Source organism: Megascapheus bottae, chromosome 17 (assembly GCF_031878675.1).
Source record: "Megascapheus bottae isolate mThoBot1 chromosome 17, mThoBot2.hap1, whole genome shotgun sequence".
Classification (NCBI taxonomy): Eukaryota; Metazoa; Chordata; class Mammalia; order Rodentia; family Geomyidae; genus Megascapheus; species Megascapheus bottae.
Window position 1 is genome coordinate 16,784,423 of NC_143525.1, and position 16,588 is coordinate 16,801,010.

The 16,588-nt window shown below is 44.4% G+C and overlaps 1 protein-coding gene across 6 annotated transcripts in view; it reads left to right on the forward strand.

Moving 5' to 3' along the window:
• The first annotated feature begins 3,032 nt into the window (after nt 1-3,032).
• The window catches only part of Marchf10 (membrane associated ring-CH-type finger 10), an 86,713-nt gene continuing 73,157 nt past the window's right edge, over nt 3,033-16,588 (forward strand). For 3 of the 6 annotated variants that reach the window (XR_016538286.1, XM_090349975.1, XM_090349977.1), the window contains exons 1-2: nt 3,034-3,299; nt 8,616-8,722. Coding sequence is in view for 5 of the 6 variants with exons in the window: in XM_090349975.1 (XP_090206101.1) it covers nt 8,633-8,722 (90 nt within the window). In the remaining variant the exon portion in view is untranslated. Of the gene's footprint in view, nt 3,300-4,890; nt 5,093-8,615; nt 8,723-16,588 lie in introns of those variants that run through there. The other 3 variants (XM_090349978.1, XM_090349980.1, XM_090349976.1) reach the window with 3 other exon arrangements.

A 16,588-nucleotide genomic window follows, 5' to 3' on the forward strand; every position in this document is an offset into this window, starting at 1 on the left:
CTTGGACTGAATCGAAATGAATTTCTAATTCTACAAAACCCAAGGGTGAAATCCTGGGGCTTTGATGACCTACGAAGCCTACAAAGCACTCCAGTTTATCTTAATGATATTAATATAGGACCACTTTTAATGTGTGATATTAAGAAATTGTCACATTGATAGTTTCTGTCTGGTCACATGTAGGATGAATTCAGAACATCACAACAGCCCATGACATACTTAGTAAGTCATTAGCTAATTTTTAAAAAATGGCTAGGAACCAGGGGCTCACACCAATAATCCTGGTTAGGAGGCTGAAATCTGAAGGACTGAGATCGGAAGCAGGAAACTCCATGAGTCCTTTACCTCCAATTGGCCACCAAAATGCAGAAGTAAAGCCGGGAAGCATGCTATCCCTGAACAAAATTGCTCAGCGACAGCACCCAGGCACTAAGATCAAGCTCTACCTCTAACATGTAGACACACACACACACACACACCCCAATGAGCCAGAAACTGGTAGAGTGGCTCAAGTAATAGAGCATCAGCCTAGCAAGTATAAAGACCTGAAGGACATTAATAACTTGTCACATTGTCTGAGATTGCTCTAGGGCTTTTGTGTGGGTGTGCCTGTCCTGGGGCTTGAACTCAGGGCCTGGGATCTGTCTCTGTGCTTTTCTGCCCAAGGACAGCAGCTCTAACACTTACATCATAGCTTTGCTTCTGGCATTTTGGTTGTTAACTTGAAATAAGCCTGCCCAGGCTGGCTTTGAACTGTGATCCTCAGATCTCAGCCTCCTGGGTAGCTAGGATGAAGACATGAGCCATTGGGCTGAGTTTCTTTTCTAGCTTTTTATGGATTACCCATTGGTGCTATCATTCTTTCTCTCTCAAGAGCATAATATTTTCTTTCACAAAACTTCATTTTAAAGCAGACTTCAAATGGGAGCGAGTGAAGTAGTGCCCACCTATGGTCCCAGTACATGAGAAACAGAAGGATAAGGGCTACCTGCATTACATCGTGAGACACTGTCTCAAAAAAGAAATCAAAACCAAAACATAAAAGTAAGACCCAGACCCAAATAACAGTACTGACAACATCAACTACTATGTGTAACCTAGGAGACGTTAAAACTGAGATAAGAAGTGAATTCTCCAAATCTTGTTATTTGAAAATCCTAAAATATTTATAGCTTATGTCTGTTCAATAAAAACCTTAAAATATGCCTTAAAGAACAAAGGCTGAATGCTGACTACTACAAAACATAATGTTAAAGGCTTGTTCTTCTTTAATCTTTCCTGCAGTATTTTGAGGTCAGAAGTACTATATATGTCTTGAAGCAGAAGGAGACAAGCTTAGATCCCACATGCACCTATGTGTTTTTCCTTACCAGAGGCCAACCTCAAGCTATCAGGAATGAGGAGTCTTGCTTTCAAGTGCTAGTTCCAGTTCTTGACCTTGAGTTCTTGACCTTGCCAATTCTGGGCTTCTACTTTCTCCTTTGTTACTCAAAAATACTAACAGCAATCATTATTACAGTCTTTTTAATTTCAAATAGGTCATAACTCTAGCAGAACGATTCCTATCATTTTACTATTATCATTTCAAGCCAGTTTATCTTCTTGGTTCATTCTCTCTTCCTTCTTTGTTTTGTGACAGGGCCTCTCCGACACCCTCAAGGTAACCTCAAACTTGCAATCCTCTTGCTTTAGCTTCCCTACCACTGAGATTACAGGCACATGCCACTACACCGGGGCTTGCAACGTAGTGTTCCTCAAAGTTCGAATTGTTAAGAATCTCCTTTTGAAAGGCAGAGGGCAGAGACAGAGGTCTTGGGTTGAGTTGATCAGTGCCTTCATGAGGAATATTTGAAAGAAATGTGGGTTGGAAATTTTCTAGGAACTATTAGGAAACCAAGGAGGACGAACAACAACGTGCCCCAAACAAAGACTTTACATTGGTATGATTTGTCTGTGCAGCTCAGGATATGCCTGAGAGGTTGGTATGAAAGTAATATCTAAGGTTCATAGGGAATAGAGTCCCATCTGGCTGGAGTATGAATAAAATGGGGAAACGTGGGCGCACACACACGTTTGGAATTCTCAAGCAGCAGGAATGGAAGACGGCTGCTTTTAGGGGAGTAGACACTGTGTGGCTAGGGACCCGGGGTGTGTGGTTAGGAGCCCTTACAATAATCCGGTTAAGAGAGCACGGAGCCCAAAGTAGGGAGGTGTGAGACCACAGAGGAATGTCCATCTGGATGTGGGCACGGCACAAAAGCCCCGTAGAGATGCTGAACACCAGTGAAAGGTTCAAGGTTTGCGGGTCTGTGTCCCCTACTCCAGCCTAGTCTACCATTCCCCCCAGTGACAGGAGCTGGCAGCTTACTAAAGACTAAATATGCAAAAATAAATAGGAGAAGCATCTCTGCCTAAGACAGAAATAAGGCTGGCACAGAGACCCTGGGGCTCTTAAAGGTTCAGGCAGACACTGGTCTAAGCCTTCCAGCCCACTCCAGCCCCTCTTTCCTTGGAAAGCCAAGAGCTCTGGGTTCTAGTCTCCGTTCTGCCCTGGATGGGGTGCCTCCCTTAATAATTTCTTTTCTTTTCCTCTCTATTTTTTTTTAATGTTTGTTGGAGCATTTCAGTGTCTACTCCCCTGGAAAAGGGACTGCCCGGTCTTTCTTTCCGTGGTATTATTTTATTCAAGTAAAGTGGGGTTATTTTCTCATTTTTTTTTTAACTCTCTGGTTTCCTAATCTGATTCTTTCTCCATCACTGGGCTCCTCCAGGGAGGGAGCTCAGGTCTGGATCTGGGTTGGACACGGAGACAAAGCGGTCGGCGCGCCCCCTCCGCGCGCATCCCTTCCCCGGTGCGCGCCGCCGCCATCATCTCGCATCCGCACTGCATCCCGCCTCGTTCCCACGGCAACCGGCAGGGCGCCCAGGTGCGGGCTCGGGACCACCGGAGACGCAGCCCCGGCCCGCCCCCTCCACTCCACCGGGGGGGAGGGGGGGAGGGGAGGCGGCCCCGCGCGTGAGCCGGAGCGGAGGCCCGGTTACCAAGGAAACGGGAAGACGCCAAGCAGCCGCCCCCGCCGCCTCCGCCCCTAGAAAGGCCGGCGGCCTCCGCGGAAAGCTGCCCGGGGGAGGAGGAGGAAGAGGGGCCGCGAGAGGGAGGGGAATCGTGAGTGGAGGAGGAAGAGGAGCCTAGGATCGGCCCCCCCCACGATTGATGGGCGACCCTTTCGCCCTGGACCTGCCCACCAGCTCCGCCCCGCGGCCCCCTTTAGCCCCTGGAGAAAGTGCAGACCCGTAAGGTAACGGGCGCGCTTCGCCCTCCACCCCCAGCCCCGGCCGCGCGCCCCCCGGGTGCGCCCCGCCCGTAGGAGGAGATGGGGGGACAACCGCGTTATGTTTAAGGTTCTGGTGGGAAATTAGGGGCCCGGAGCCTGGGGGATGGGTCCTCCCTTGCCTCCGCTGACCCCAGACCCAAGTTTATTATTATTATTATTAATCGGCCTCAAAGGAAAGGGTTTGGGAAGCGAGGGGGTTCACCCTGTGAGCCACCGCGCACCCACAAAACATCCCTGCCAACCCCATTGATCCGCAGGTTCAGGAAAGGTACACCCGGAACCGTTGGGTCAGAAGGGTGACACTGTTATTAATGATGTCACCGACTTGTGCGTTCAACACGTGGCATTTTCCTCCCCCAAGTTTCCCAATGACACATCTGCCTCTTTCCATGGGTCTTGATATTCGTGAGGGTGACAGGAGCCTGTTCCCTGCCTTCTGCCCCACCTTGATTCTCTAAGCTAAATGGTTTGACGAGACAAAAGATGTTCCCTGCCCCTTCCCCGCCCCCCCCCCAACAATTCCTCCCCTTTCCCTGCAAGTGTGCATCAAGTGCTGGAAAAAACTGGGTCCAAATCACTAGATTTCCTTCCGTACATTCAACACGTTTTTATAAGCTTAAGATTTAAAAGCCCCAAGAATTTTTTTGAAGCTATGATCTAAACAAATCCTGTAATTCTTGTCATTACACATTAATTAATTATGGAAAAGGTTGAATTAAAGTCTCCTGAAATCCTTTTTTTTTTTCCCTTTTCCACGCACCCAATTGGGAAAAGGTGGTAGGGGATTAATAAACCCGATTGTTAGATGTTTAACATAGCCATATAAATTTTATTTTAAATGAGACTAAACCTTTGAGAGGAGGTTAAACTTACATTTTTGCTTAATTGTCAAAACTAACAAAACACGACTTTAATATTTATGAGGAAGAAAACAGTTAAATGGCTCATTTTTAAAAGCTTTCTTTTCTTTTTCCTTTCTCCCATTTTGTGTGCATGCTAGTACTAGGGCCTTCCTGGGCTTTTTCTGCTCTACTTTTTGAGCCATTTCTCTACTTCTGGCTTGTTGGTGGGTAACTGGATTAATCTCTGATTGATTTGCCCAGGATTTGTCTGCCCAGGCTGGCTTTGGCCATGATTCCCAGATCTCAGCCTTCTGAGTAGCTAGTATTACAAATTAAGATTACCAGCACCGCCCAGTTAGAGCTCCTCTCAAATCAGTTTTGTTTTTTAAAAACATAGCAATAGAACAGAAGGACATAGTGTCTTTCTGTATATGTATATATATATATACACTTGTCTTCATGTATGTATACACACACATATATCACATATACATATATCACATATACATATATCACATATACATATATGGGTTGAGAACTGAAAGTAATATATTCTGTAATCAAGTTCTGTTCTTCAGAGGGAAAAAATAAAACTCAGTGTGAATTCACTAGAAATTTACACCAGATAGGGATTCATATGTCACAAAGTTCTTAGAATATTCTTCATTGAAATTTCACAGATGTGTAGAATTCTGAGGCCAAAAAGAATCATTTGCTCTTGCTTTCAGCAAAGCCAACTCCCTTCTCCCTTTCCCACATGCCTCCTCTTCCTCCCTCCCCCACTTCCCTCTCCTTAATATGGCTTCTTAACCAGGATTTCTAAAGCACAAATCTGGTACAGAACACCTGCCAGAAACTTAAAACATAAGTGTCTGTGAACATGAGTGGATTTTTAAATTGAGAAGCAGTTCAAAGGTAAGCAACCAAAGACAATAAGAATGCTATTTTAGAACCATGTGCCTTGCCTACATTTTGATATTATTCTCTCCACACCTCTCACCGTCCTGTGGCCTTACACCTGTCTGTATTTGTTGAGAAGAAACCTGACTTTCAATGACCATCTGGTTGAGTAGGCCCAAAAAGCTGAGCTCCACAACTTAAGCATTGTTTTATGGTAGAATTATTGCCATACAGTTATTTCTGTATCTTATTCATCCTGGTCAATTATTCAAACTTGTAGTGCAGCATGAAATTCAAAAAAGTGGAGAATATTTGCCTCCCCTGAGTTAACCTACTCTACCCGTAGTCTATGTCTGATGGTCTGTTTCCTTGCTGCTAGTTGTCTCTGTATAATCCTGGGGAGTCTGTGTGGCTCCACAATGCCTCCAGATATTCATTTTATAGTAAAATATAATGGAGTCCTTGATTTGGTAGGTAATTTGTAAAGTCAGAAATAACCCAGTAAGTTATTCAAATAGTGTTATTTCCTACCTCTTTAGACATGCCTTCTGGTCTAAAGGGCTCTTAAAATAATACCCGTAAAGCCACGATAAATTTTCTGGCATTACTAGGTTAACTTTGTAACTAAGCTATAGCATCCAAGTCAACCTAGGGATGTGACATTAACCTATTCTCATGATGAATCCTTATATGCACTGCCTGATTAATATTCAGACAGGCTTCTCTTGTCCACAGTAGCAGAAGGGGTTCATATTTCTGTTTTTAAAATCAAGATTTTTTTCCCCAAAATGAGTGGGAACAGAACTTCCTTCCACATAGGTACAAACTTATATGAAAAGTTTAAATGTGATCTTATAAAACACAGTCCCACAAATGACTATGAAAGTTCAGTGATACAACTTAGGTTTGTATACATACATATAAGTATGTATGTATGTATGTATGTATGTATGCATGTATGTATGTATGTATAATTTCACACTGATTCTCCAAAACCAACTTTCTATACTTGAGAAAAAATAATACCCAAGGAACCAATGAAAGTTTTCTCCATTGTTCAAAGAGCAATGATAAACTTGGCCAGATTTCCTAACTGCCAGACAAGAGACACTGGGTCACCATGAGTCAGGGATAATCAGACTCTGCCAATTTCTACACTGCCAAACCAAGCAGAGGAAGGAAGAAAAGCCACAGAATACAGACACCTTTGAGGGTTAGGACGTCATCTTTCTGTCTTGCCCTGCCTTGTCTCCAGACTCTAGAGCTGTTCCAGGCTTACATCAAAGTCATTAAACAAGTAGTGTGTGTGTGTGTGTGTGTGTGTGTGTGTGTGTGTGTGTGTGTGTGTAGCAATAATGCAAGAGCCTTACTGGGCAAAAAGCAGGAATTGTGAGGACTTTGATGATCTGGCTGTTTTATAACTTTGTGAGCTTGAATATTACACACCAACCAGAGTTTCACATTTGTGTTTTGGTGTGTCTGTGTCTGTGTCTGTGTGTACTAGGGCTTGCACTCAGGGCATCGGCTCTCACTGGCTGTCTCTAACACTTGAGCCACACTTCCACTTCTGGCTTTTTGCTGGTTAATTGGAGATGATTCTTACAGATTTGTCTGTCCAGACTGGCTTCCCACGGCGATCCTCAGATATCAGCCTCCTGAGCATCTAGGACTATAGGCATGAGCCATCAGTACCTAGCCAGAGTTTTACTTCTCGAAAGACTCACTGAATTCTTTCCCTTCCATATACGGAGCCTCCAGCAATCTGTCCTCAGCACAGTCACTGCACTGCTCTGTTCTCACCATAGTTAATAATAACTTTCTGGAAACTCTCTTTCGGCATCTATGGATTGGCACCCACCTGCCTTTCCTCTTGCCTCTCAGGCTGCTTTACAGGGTTCCTATTCCCGACATTTTTTTTCAGTGACACAATAGTTATGTCCCTCGACCAGTTTTCTCTTCTCAATACCTTGTCTGCTTCCCTTCAACTATCCACCAATATGTGGCAGAGTACAATTTTTTTTTTTTTTTTTTGCCAGTCCTGGGCTTGGGCTCAGGGCCTGAGCACTGTCCTTGGACTTTCTCAAGGCTAGAGCTCTACCACTTGAGCCTCAGCACCACTTCCGACTTTTTGCTATGTATGTGGGGTACCGAGGAATCAAACCCGGGTCTTCATGCATGCTAGGCAAGCACTCTACCACTAGGCCAAACTCCCGGCCCCCAGAGTACAAATCTTTACCTGGCTCATCAGTTCCAGAACCTCTGTCTACCAGTTTGCTTAATATCTCCACTTGCAGTACCCCAGACACCTTAAACCCTGCAGTTTAATGAACACTGTTTTGATTTTCTGCTCTCACAATACTAGTTCCTCCTCTGTTTTCTGAAGGAAGTATTGGCATCCACCATTGAGATACATTCAAGCCTCCAGGATGCAGAGATGCAAATCACAGCAGCCTGTTATGGTAAAGAGGATAGGCACTGGTACAGGACTCTGGGTTCAAATCCCAGCTCTCCATTTAGTAGCTCCAAAGCAACAAAGGCTTAAGTATACCTCAGGCCTCAGTTTCCTCACTTACAAAATAGCTAGACGATGCCTGTCTTCCTGATGTTGAAATGTGAGGCTGCCTAATGAAAGAGGGCTTGGAACTTCCTCAAGCTCTGCCCCCCTGTATCTTGTCTTCCCCCTCTTCCTCCTCAGCCCTTAGTCCTTGTTGGCTAACCAAGTCTGACCGTCAGCACATCCGGATGGCTACCATATATATATATTCCAGTGGCATTCCCACTTCCAAGTTCTACTCCACCCCTGACCCACAGCACAACTATGGACAAACACAAGTGTCTTCATCTAGAACCTTTCAGTAGTAGGATGGCATTTCCAATCATAATCTTTTAAAGCCTTCCAGAAGCTGTTGCTGCTGCCATACCCCCCACACTCGTGTGGGGCTCCCCTCCCTTCTCTCCCTGCCCTTCCTCCCACCTCCCATCCATGCCTTGAAGCCTTTACATCTGCTCTGTCCTCTCTGTCCTGCTTCCTTGCCCAGCTTTTGTCTTAGCAAACCAGTGCCATTTTCAAAGGAAAGTCTTGCCTATCTAGACTGCAAGCAACCCAAGGGCTGGGATGGAATCTGCCATCCTGCTTGTTGGACAAATGCATAGCAGTGCCCAGTTTGTTGCATCTGTGAATTCGAGCAAGCCAGAGCTTATCAAGATGCTAACCTAGCTAGGCCCAGGGCCGTGGATCTGCTTCTGAACTAGGTGTCTGTCAGCTAGACTACCAGTGAATTCCCAGAGTACCAGAGCAGGCACACTGAAGCCAGCTGATGGGGCAGCTGCATTATTTATGTCTGGAACAGGAGGACTGTAAGGGCTGTACCGCCAACACAAGTAGCCCTTCAGTCTGAATGGCACATCTGTGCCTTTCAAACAATGGAGATCAGATTAATAAGAGAATAAAAGCAATTATACTCAAAGAACTCCAAATACGGGCAAAGCCACAAAAGAGCCTGTCACAACACATGTCTTCTTTTTCTTTCCAATGCAGGTCGGGGATTAAGAATCATGTTGCATGAAGCAAGGGACAGGCAGAAGTTTGTCAATGATGTTCAGTATCTTCGGGACATGCAACATAAGGTGGACTCTGAATATCAGGTAATTGCAGGATGTAGGACTTGTCTCTCCATGTGAGACTTCAGAATGCAGCCTGGGTATGTGATAAGCAATCATCATCTAAAACCTCCCAACCCATCTCACTAACTAGAGTGACCATGGAAAGTCACTTCATCTTTCTGAATCTCAGTGTTCTCATCTGTAAAATAGGAATGTTTTAACAGTACTCACTTCATACTATTAACCTGACAATGAAATGAGATAAACCTTTTTGTTTTCAGTGTATGACACACAGTCACTGGCAACAAATGACATTAAATGGGTTCCAAATCGACAGACCAAGAAGTTCATCCACTAAGAGGTTAACTCGGTCATCCCCCACCATTTATAAAACAGTCTTGTCCTCGGTTGTCGTGAGTCTCTCCCTCCCCCCAAGAAAGGTGGCAAGTACATTGGGCAGGAAGCTCAACTCCTCGTCTCCATGGTTACCATATTTACATGCAAAAACAAACGCAGCCCTGGTGCCTGCAGGGTCATGATGCGATTACCTGGAGCTGGCATAGGACAAACTCGCCTGACTGGTTGTGGGATTCTGGGAGCAGATGGAAGATGTCACTCATCACCCCCCTGCCAGAGGTCAGCTTGGCCTCCGAGGTCTGTCAGCCCTCGCCAATCAAGGGGGCACGTCCTCCTGAGCCCTGGTGGAGGTTTGGAACGCTCTATCTGTGTCTCTAAGGAGAACACAGAGCTGCTGTTAGCAGGCTTTTCCTCCTTCTGAGCAATTTCAAATATAACCGAACCTCTCCCAGGTCACCAAGGAAACCAGACATAGCTCAGTAACCTGACTTCACCTGTATAATACAGGTTTACTTTGGAGCTGGAAATGGAGTCAGCTCTTTTCCTCCCACAACTTGCATCCCACATCCAAGAAGACTATAAAACTTGAGAAAATCTCAGTGGAGCTGTGGCTTACATGGTAGAGTGCTCAAGCAAAAGCTCAGGGACAGTGCATAGGCTCTTGAGTTCAAACCCCAAGACGGCAACACACACACACACACACACACACACACACACACACACAGACACAATTATAATGAGCTATCAGGCACTAGTAGCTCATACCTATAAATCCTAGTTAATCAGGAGGCTGAGATCTGAGAATTGTGGTTTGAAGACAGCCTGGGATAGAAAAATCCATGAGACTCTTATCTCCAATTAGTTACCCAAAAAGCCACAAATGGAGCTGTGGCCCAAGTGGTAGAGTGCTAATATTGAGCATACGAACTCAGGGACAGAACCTAGGCAATGAGTTCAGACCCTAGGACTAGTACACATGCATGCATGCACGTGCATGTACACATGCACATACACACACACACACACACACACATCCTAAGGAGATTTCTAGATGACAAGTGAGAATGTCCTCACTTAGTAGGTCATCGGAGACATGCCTTCAAAGGAGATAGTGACGTGTGATGTGTAGGCTCACACTACACTCTTTCCCTTTTTTTCCCTGTTCTTTCCTCTCTCCATCCATCTCTCCTTCCCTCCCTTCCTTTTTTCCTTCCTTCTTTCCTTTCCTCCTCCTTTCTTTCCTGGCCAAAGTGAGGTGAATGGCTTTGCTGTAGATCCTTCCTTACTGTCCAGTGATGACACAGGAACATTCCGTCATAGCACTTGGTCCCAGTCACACTTCCAAAATTAATCTTCACTCTCTTTAAGTCAGCTTATCTCAGATATTTGTTATAGTAACAGAAAGCTGACTAATATAGTTTCTTACAAACATATGAGGAAAATAAAGCAGGTGGTGAAAGTAAGAGCACTACTCCTTTCCATAGACTTCCTCTGAAGAAATGTTGTTTGTTCTCAGAAGTGAATAACAAGAAAAAGCCTGCCAAAAGCATCCCACAGAGAAGGAAAGCAAATATGAAGACCCTGAGGCAGGAACTAAATGGGCGGAGCGGGGAGGGAGGAGCCCTTGTGGGTAAGCAAAAGAAGACCAGAGTGGCTGAAAGGCATTCATGGAGGGAGCTGTGGAGAGGGTGGCTCCATAGGGCCCAATCAACAAGGCTTGAGTACAGCTTTGATTCTTAGCACAATGAGAATTACTGGATGATTTTACAAGATGAACAGTATAACTTGGTTTAGGTGTGTGTGTGTGTGTGTGTGTGTGTGTGTGTGTGTGTGTGTGTGTGTGTGTGTGTGTGTGTCTATGCCTAAACGGGGTTGAACCCAGCCCCTGGGCACTACTTTTTGGTAGTTATTGGAGATGATAGTCTTACTGACTTTCCAGACTAAGCTGTCTTCAAACTGAGGTTCTCAGACATCAAGCCTCCTCCTGGGTGGTTAGAAATACAGGCATGAAATTCAGGCACCTGGTTGCTTTAGTTTTTGTTGTTGCTGTTTATTGGTGGCCAGGCTTAAACTCAAGGCCTGCATGCTGTCCCTGGGCACTTTTGTCAGAGCTAATACACTACCACTTCACGCTACAGCTCCCCACTTCTGGTTTTTGAGTGTTTAATTAGAGATAAGAGTCTCACAGGGACTTTTCTGCCCAGACTGACTTTGAACCATGATTCTCTAGCTATGATTTACAAATGTGAGCCACCAGCACCTGGCCGATTTAGGTTTTTTTAAAAATCAGTTTGGGTTCTGGAAAGGGAAGAGACTAGAAAGAGCAAGAAAAACAGGAAAATGCATAAGGAAACTAAGATGAAAATTTAGGAGCGAGATTATGGTGATTTGGATCAGGTTGAGAGCATGCAGACCAAGCCCAGGACACAGAAGCAAAACAGACATAGGGTGGATCAACGGAGAAGAGATGTGAAGGAAAGAAATAGCAATGGATGAGAGTAGCTTCGGCACACTGGTGTGTCCATCAGCCTCCTTGAATATCAGCCATGTAAAAGCTTCCATTCCACCCCCCCCCCAGTCTTCTAGCAGGTTCCCTCCTGTTTAGGGGAAGACCTAAGGTTAGCAGGTAGAAACATACTTGACACCTGGTCTGCTGCCTCGCAGGACATGTACTATTTCAGCCCTCAAGTCTCAGGCTCTTCCTCCTTGCACCCTCCACCCCTTTGGCTCCTCCCAGCTCTCCCAATTATGGATCTCTTATCTACTATGCCTTTGACCCTCTCTATTTTACTGACTTAGTTTACAAAAGTGTTCAAGTGTTTTCCATCATCAGAACCAAAGAACACAGCCTCTTACAGACCCACAGCCTAAGCTACATAGCAAGACCCTGTCTCTCAAGGAAAAAAACAACAACAAATCAGTTGTATGGTTTCAGTGACTCCTGGGTATCTTGGCTCACATATGGCCAATGTGTATTTAGATTGTTTACTAAGGTAGACGTGGCATTGGTAGGCTATTCCTATGAGTATCCTAATTCACTCTGAGCCCCTCCTCCCTTCTCCTCTCCCCTTATCCTCTCTTCTCTTTCCTCTTCCCTCTCTCTTTCTCAGTGAAGTCATCGGTTGGGGACACCACCTGGGATTCCCCGTTTCGGCGTGTGCAAATAGTGTAAGACCTAATCACTACGTAGGGCTCCCAAATTGTAGGCACTCACCACATATCCCTTCCTGTTCCTCACTTGCCTTTAATGAACTGGCTCAAATTGAAGCCCACACAAACCTCCTGTGAAGGCTATTCCTGCTGCCTCCTAAAATACACTGAGGGTGGGTAGGCCCCAAAATTAGCAGGGCTTTTACAGGTCTCTGCACTAGTGGCAGAGAGACAAACCTACCCTGGGTTATTTTGATACAACTTTCAGTAGCTGGGTGGGACACTTTTGAGAAAACATGAGGAAATAAATATCTATTTGGCATATTACATGCTATTTCAGAATCTGGTAACTAGTATCTAATTATATGCTATCTCAGAATTTGGCTCTATTCCTTCAAGGGTGTTCATGCTACATAGTTGTGGGTTTGGGGTTTTTTTTGTTGTTGTTTTTTTTCTTTTTTGGCAAATGTGTTTATGTAACTGGAAGAATTTAGGCATTAATGTCCACTAGAAAGCTGGAGGGAAAGATTACACTTGGCATTTCAGAGCAGTTTTCTATAATCTACCAAATGTGTTCAAATTGGTTTCATTTCACGTCACTTACCCATCTTGATTCTTTCAAGTTCAGATCAAACAACTAAACATGATGATACAAATCTATTCAAGGACATGATAGGTGACTTTGTACCAGGCAGCAAGGGCTGGGAGGGGAGGGAAAGAGATACAGGTTGAGCAAGTCTAATCTAAAAACCCAACTCTTTGGGACTACGGACATGATGTCACAAGTAGAATATTCTATACCAGGAAATTTTAAGCACAAAATTACTTTTGAAAATATTGGAGAAAGACATATAGGATTTTAAGAGCCAAAATTCAGTAAATGAAAACAGTTTCATATGAAAACACTGTCAAATCCAAATACTTGTCAAAAAGAAGAGAGGAAAGGAGAAGAGAGGAGAGAAGGAAGGAACAAAGGAGAGAGGGAGGGAGGGAGGAAAAGGAGGGAAGGAGGAAGGGCAAGAAAAGGAAGGAGAGAAGGGAAGGAAAGGAGGAAAGAAGGGAGGGAGGGAAAGAGGAAGAGAGAAAAAGAAAAGAAGAAAGGAAGAAAAGAAAGAAGAAAAACGATGTAAATATTATATACTTTTGCCTTTTGGTTATATGTCTAGGTATATATAAACAAATGAATTTTTGTGTTTAGACTTAGATCTCATTGGATATCTCTGTCAAAGAAGATATTCCAAAATCTGGGGAAAAAATCCAAAATCTAAGACACTTTGGTCCTAAGAATTTCAGAAAAAGAGATTCGGTGTTTAGACTTGGATCTGAGTCAAACTAGAACATTATGAAATCTAAGCTGAAACTCTAAAATCTGAAGAAGAAAAAAAACCCTCTAGATCTGAGACACTTTGGTCCTAAGCATTTCAGATAAGAGATTCTTGACCTGTAATTCAACTTCCCTCCTCAGAGAAATTAGGGAGAGCATTCTCTCCCTGGCTCGCCTCTACTCTTCACAGCCAATGAAGGGAATGTCAAGCTTTATTATGCCTTCAATTTCTTAACTTTTAAGACAGATGAACTTTTGGCATATTACCAATGTTAAAACCCCAACTCTTAGCTAGATCAAAAGTATAAGAAAGAAAAACCAATAGAATCCAATGGCAGCTTCCACTTCCCAAAATGCCTGTGAGGTTCTTGTAGATGCTGTTAGTCACTGAGATATATAAATTTGTGTCATTTTTATTATTATTTATTTTTATAGCAGAACCATGTGGCTAGGGCAATATTCCTGTGACACATGTTTCTCTTGTTTCTTATGGCAGTTAGTGGGGTTTGAACTCAGGGCCTCTCAATTATTAGGCAGGCATTCGAGGCATGTCCACAAGTCTTTCTGCTTTTTCGTTTGTTTCTGCCATAGTGTCTCCCTCTTTTGCTGGGCCTTCCCTTGGCCCTTGATCTTTGTCTGCCTCCTGAGAAGCTGGGACCCCAGGCATGTGTCATGACACCCAATTTCACCAATGACTTCTTAAGCCATCCTAAGTCAGGAGGATGATTGGAAGGAGCATACTGGTAATTCAACAAGAATCTCTGAGCACAACTGTGGGCTCAGAAACTTCCATCTGAAGACAAAGTGTTTTATAGTGTGACCCTGAATCACCGTGCGTGAGAGACCCTCAGTTGGCTGCCTGGGGGATTTTAGGGATGGGAAACAGACTTCTTACAGAGAAAGAGTGTTTCTCAAGCCCAGACAGAAAGGCTCTTTCTTCTAGAAACAAGATCATGGTCACATGCTTTGACAAAGGCTGATTTTAGAAATGGAAGTAAACCAGCAAGTAGGACTGAAAACAGAATGATGATGATGATGATGATGGTGGTGGTGGTGGTGGTGGTGGTGATGGGGCTAGGGAACCTTTTATTGTGTCTTCACCATGGATCAGTCACTGCTAACAAGTCTGACAAGAGAAACAATCTCACCACACAGAGACGTCTTTATCTTATTACAGATGAGGGCAATGACTCTCCATAATGCTATCTCACCCAAGGACTCAGAGCTGGAAAGTGGCAGGGCTGGGGTTTGTCGTGTTTATCAGGATTGAGTCATGAAGCCCACGCCATCCCCCGCAGGCAGCTCTGCATATTCTGCAGTTTGCCCCCATGATGGAAGATCCTGTACAGAAGGCAGCCTGGCTGCGTGTGCTGTTCTCCGAGGCATGAGCTCGTGTGGCAGAGCAGGGAGCCCACTGAGGTAGACCCCTAGAAGGAAGTCCTGCTTCTCCCAGAAGGAAGAAACAAGAAGTTACCCGAAGCCTTCAGTTCCAAGACTGCCCTTTGATGGTCTTGCCACACACCAGAAATTCATTTAGATTCCTCTAAATGGATAAAAGGGGAAGGAAGCCTGGAGTGGTCAGGAATTACCAATTCATCAGTTCTTTAGCCCAAGGATCGCATCCTCATTGCCTGATAACCTTCAGGATCCCTCCCACAGTTGCATCATCATCACCACCAAAACCCCCTTTAAAATACAAAGAAAAGACCACACACACACACCAGGAGAATATTGCCAGCTTTTTTGTACAACTGGACGTCTCGTGGGTCTATTTTGAATTCCTTGTCAGTGGTGCTATAACTTTGAGAGGATTCAAGTTTGATTTACAAAAAGGTTGCTCTGCTGTCTCAAGATAAAAATGAATAAGTACCTGCCTTGCCAACTGGTTGGTTTGGCCCACTAATCTGGAAAGAAGAAAAAGGAACTAGAAAAGAAAGATTCCCATCCCTCCTTCCCTCCAATGGTACCAACCAATCTATTCCTCCACCCCTTTGGGTTAAAAAAAAAAAGTTGTATACATTCTTGGAGGTAATTTAAAAAAAAATTCAGCCCACAAAAATTCTGTTCATCCCACAAAATCTGCCTTGGTCTTGTGTGCATTTGTTCACACTGGCTCCTCCACTTTTCAGCCCAGCCACAATCTGCCTTTCAAGAGAGTAGGTTAAAGCGAGGCAGGCAGCTGCCACTTCAGGAAACAGCCCTGCACACCCAAGCTCTGCTTTGACGTCATTGTGGAGGAAGAGATCAAAACAGGGGCTCCTATTTTGTTAAACTCATTAAAGCTCTTCGGCTGACTTCCTTTAGATTCACCTTGGCTTATTTATTCTTTGTTTATTTGTTGTACTTATTTATTATCATTACTGTCTACTACTCTTGGAGATTTCTTGCCTATGTTATGGAAACAAACACAGCTCAGTATTTATTGCAGTGATTTACTATCTAGCATACTCTCTGAAAATTAAATGTGCTGCAGGGCAGAGAAACAAAACAAAACAAAAAACATTTTGGAGGGTTCTCCCTTTACTAACAAGGTAGGTAGATCCAGGGTTCCACTGGCTGCAGGTGATTGCTTGTTTGAACAAGCTGGAGGCCCCAGCTTCACCTGCAGTTCCTGTGAAGTGCAGCATGACTGTTCCCAATTCTGAGCAGTGACTGTTGTGCAGTATCAGGTCATTTCTATTCTTAACCTTGGGATGGTAACCTTGTGGGCTTTCCCCATGGTGTGGAATTCCTCCTTTATCCCAGAAGGAAATAACTTTCTGAACAGAAGTTTAAAAAAGAAAGAAACCAGGCATGGTGGCTCACACCTGTAATCCTAGCTACCCAGGAGACTGAGATCTGAGTATCTTGGTTCAAAGCCAGCCTGGGCACTAAGAACTAAGAGACTCTTGTCTCCAATTAACTGCTACAAAACCAGAAATGGCCCTTACCAAGGGGTAGGGCAGTAGCCTTGAGCTAAAGAGCTAAGGGACAGAGCCCAGGCCCAGAGTCCAAGCTCCACAAGACACACACACACACACACACACACACACACACACACACACACACACACACACACACACACACACACACACACA